We start from the raw sequence: 2,848 nt of genomic DNA, 5'->3' as shown, positions 1-2,848 counted from the left end.
CTCTGTTTTCTCAATCTTTCAGGATCGTGGCCTGCAATGGGGAGTGAAAGTCGCAAGTCTGTCAATGTTCGAATCATTTCAGTGTTCATCAAATCATCTCTTTCTCGTTAATCTTCTAGCTTGTCTAAAGTTCTCCCTTCCACCAGGATTACGCTCTTCCTCAATGGCATGTTCGGAACAATCCAGATGATGAGCGTGACAGACTAATTTGTGGAGCACAAGCAGCAGAGCTCTAAAAGTCGATCAAGATAAGTATAATAAATGCGCTACTAAATCGCGCTCTTTGGAATGCGAATGGTAAGCGAATAAAAAACTCTACCCTGCTTCGAGTCATACTCATGTTCTGCTCTTAGGCGGAAGATCACCACCCATCCAAACTCTGAAGACGAATTGCCGCTAGTGACATCCGCCACCACTCGGAGATCACTGCCGAGATGCGTACTGGTCTCCCATCGAAGTGGTTCTGGTTCCGCGTCCCCGAGAGTTTCTTCCCCTTCTCGCAAAAACCCTAAGCCTCTAAGCTCATGAATATTCGCGATTATTTTGAATTCAAACAAGAAAATGGCGGGAGTTTGCCTGGATCTCCTAGGCCGAGTATTTGCCACTCCACCTTGAATTGAAGGGTTTGAAGGGATGACGAAAGGGATTTTAGTTAGTTTACCTTTCCTCGTCTTCCAGAGGCAATTGAATTTGCTCCCTGGCAGTGTAGGTGTTCAAGATCAACTCTACCATGTCATCCGTGACTTCGGCAAGAGTCGATGGATTCCACTGCAAAAGTTTCACCAATTAACATGGCTGAACCTTAACGTTTGAGAGCCAACACAACCAACCTTTGGAGCGCGATCTTTATCCACAACCACAGCTCTAATCCCCTAGTCATAATCAGAAAGAAGCAGAAAGAACTTTTATGGAACCAGGAAACCGAAGAACTTACTTCGTAGAGATCATCCGAGACTAGGCTCCTTAAGCAATTTAGAGTAATCCGCTGCTCTCTTTCCAAGCATTTCTTCAAGCTCTGAGTCCTGCCTTGCCGGATCTGTGTTGACAATTCCAAACACAATCAGCACAAAAATTGCGTACGCGCGCGCGCGAGAGAGTTTCTTCTAACCGATGCTAAGGCTTGCTTGAGCGCAATTGGCGAGAGGCGCCTCAGTGACCGTGCAGTTTCTTTACACCATTCGTCATTGGTACTGGCCTAGTGAAACGGTTGACAAGCGGGATTTATCAAGAAAGAAATCAACGCAAAGGCCTCAGGGACTCACCAGAGACTCGATTATCTCTTCAACTCGGTCTTTCGAGAAGCAGCTGTTTATCCAAGTCATCCTGGAAAAGCCTGGAAGCTTGTTAGTTCATACGTAAACTTTGAACGATTAAGAAGTTTTGCCTTTTCATGACACTGCTCGCTCCAGCTTCAGGCGTCTTAGCAAATCCCTGGATAGCCTCCTGTATTGAGCTTTCCGGTTGTAAATTCAGCAAAGTCTTCTCAAGCTCCGGAACATCCTGCAATAGTTTGATTGAAATGTAAGAAGAGATCAGAAAACGGAAAACCACCTTTGAAGGGACAAAATGCGTAGCGATGCCACAAGCTAGCATATCAGCGCTGTCCAGTTTCGAGCCTGTGAGCGCAAGGTATTCTCCTGAAAAACTTAAATTTGAGATCAAGTAAGAAATCTCAAAGAGTGATTTTTACCCAGATGTCCTGGAAGTCGTGGAAGGAAATACGAGGCACTACAATCAGTATGAAAACCGACAGCAACTTCGGGAGTGGAGAATGCCTGGCAGCGAAACTGTTAGATACTCTCAAATAGCAATCACAAAACGTACAGCATTCTCAGTGACGATTCTAAACGTGCTGGGAAACGTAAAGCCTGCTCCCCCTCCCACAACGAGTCCGTGCCAAATAGCTACCTGTGAAGAACAAAAGTCTCTAAGTTCCAAGTCTTCTAGGCTTTGAGAAAGGTGATGTGAACATACTCTTGTTTTCCTGTAGCTGTACAGGTGATAGTCGAGCCAGTACTTTTTGTACACGACTTCCTTCCACGATTCGTCTGGGAAAGACACGCAAGGGAATCAAAATCACCAAAGCTTAATCCTTGAACAAAACCTTTCCTGTGATCGTAGAACATGCGCAGGTCACCACCAGCAGAGAAAACCTTGCCTGCGGCCTGCGAGACAGGGATTAAAAAAGAGAAGAATGGTAGGTGGAGCTCACCTTGATGATTATAAGCTCCACACTCTCATCTCTCTCCCACTGCTCAAACAGCTCCGCGAGTCGGGAGACCTGAAAGAGAAAGCTCAAGAACAAAAACCAGGATGCCGCAAAGGCTTCTTGATCCAAATGCAAACTCTTACAACGGAGAGATTGAGAGAGTTGAGCACTCGAGGGCGATTGAGGGTCATTACTCGCACCCTATCGTGAGCATCCACGAGCACCTCCTCCATCTGGAACAGAAACAATCTATGAGAGAACAAGAAACAAAGAGACTGTTTGAGAGCTCCCTCTTTATCGCAAACCTGATTTTCGTCCGGCATGCCCATGGTGGACGGATGGATGATAGAAATGTGCTCGCTCGCTCGCTCGGCCCCAAACATCTTTTAACTTAAAGAGGTGGTGCTACGCCTCTACGAGTCAAAGCTTTACGACCAGCAGGCACACGTTGGTATCCAAACCAAACTCGATCTTCTCGCACAAACTGGTCAGATCATGTCACTGTGGTATTGTAGCACGCGTAAATCTTCGAAGAATGTTTTTCATTGCGCAGCCGAGTAGTATCGAAGCTCGAGTTTTTTTACATCGCTATGTAGTGGAATGGGTGTCATGCCAGGATCTTGTCACTGTATGACATCA

The 2,848-nt window shown here is 46.1% G+C and overlaps 1 protein-coding gene across 2 annotated transcripts; it reads right to left on the bottom strand.

Annotated features, from left to right (window-relative positions):
* Positions 1 to 227: 227 nt before the first annotated feature.
* LOC9641159 (3-hydroxyisobutyryl-CoA hydrolase-like protein 5) lies at positions 228 to 2,834 on the bottom strand. Of its 2 annotated transcripts, none has more exons than XM_024668065.1 (15): positions 2,515 to 2,834; positions 2,353 to 2,458; positions 2,213 to 2,281; positions 2,105 to 2,165; positions 1,975 to 2,048; positions 1,825 to 1,908; positions 1,691 to 1,775; positions 1,552 to 1,637; positions 1,385 to 1,500; positions 1,263 to 1,323; positions 1,109 to 1,195; positions 935 to 1,036; positions 831 to 872; positions 662 to 768; positions 228 to 610 (listed from the first exon to the last, which is right to left on the bottom strand). In XM_024668065.1, the coding sequence occupies exons 2-15, from the start codon at positions 2,440 to 2,442 to the stop codon at positions 586 to 588; spliced, it is 1,089 nt and encodes a 362-aa protein (XP_024523833.1). In that variant the 5' UTR covers positions 2,443 to 2,458; positions 2,515 to 2,834; the 3' UTR covers positions 228 to 585. The 2 variants fall into 2 exon arrangements, with proteins under 2 accessions (XP_024523833.1, XP_024523832.1); XM_024668064.1 differs by having other exon boundaries at positions 2,353 to 2,442.
* Between the last annotated feature and the right edge of the window lie 14 nt (positions 2,835 to 2,848).

This window comes from Selaginella moellendorffii, unplaced genomic scaffold (assembly GCF_000143415.4).
Source record: "Selaginella moellendorffii unplaced genomic scaffold, v1.0 SELMOscaffold_357, whole genome shotgun sequence".
Lineage (NCBI taxonomy): Eukaryota > Viridiplantae > Streptophyta > Lycopodiopsida > Selaginellales > Selaginellaceae > Selaginella > Selaginella moellendorffii.
Note: the sequence above shows the minus strand (reverse complement) of the source record. Positions and strands in the feature narration are given on the sequence as shown.

Coding starts and splice junctions, on each gene's coding strand:
- LOC9641159 (XM_024668064.1), bottom strand. CDS start 2,592: ATGTTTGGGGCCGAGCGAGCGAGCGAGCACATTTCTATCATCCATCCG. Junction 2,282..2,352: donor ACTCTCTCAATCTCTCCGTT/GTAAGAGTTTGC, acceptor TTTCTCTTTCAG/GTCTCCCGACTCGCGGAGCT. Junction 1,776..1,824: donor GAATCGTCACTGAGAATGCT/GTACGTTTTGTG, acceptor TTTCGCTGCCAG/GCATTCTCCACTCCCGAAGT.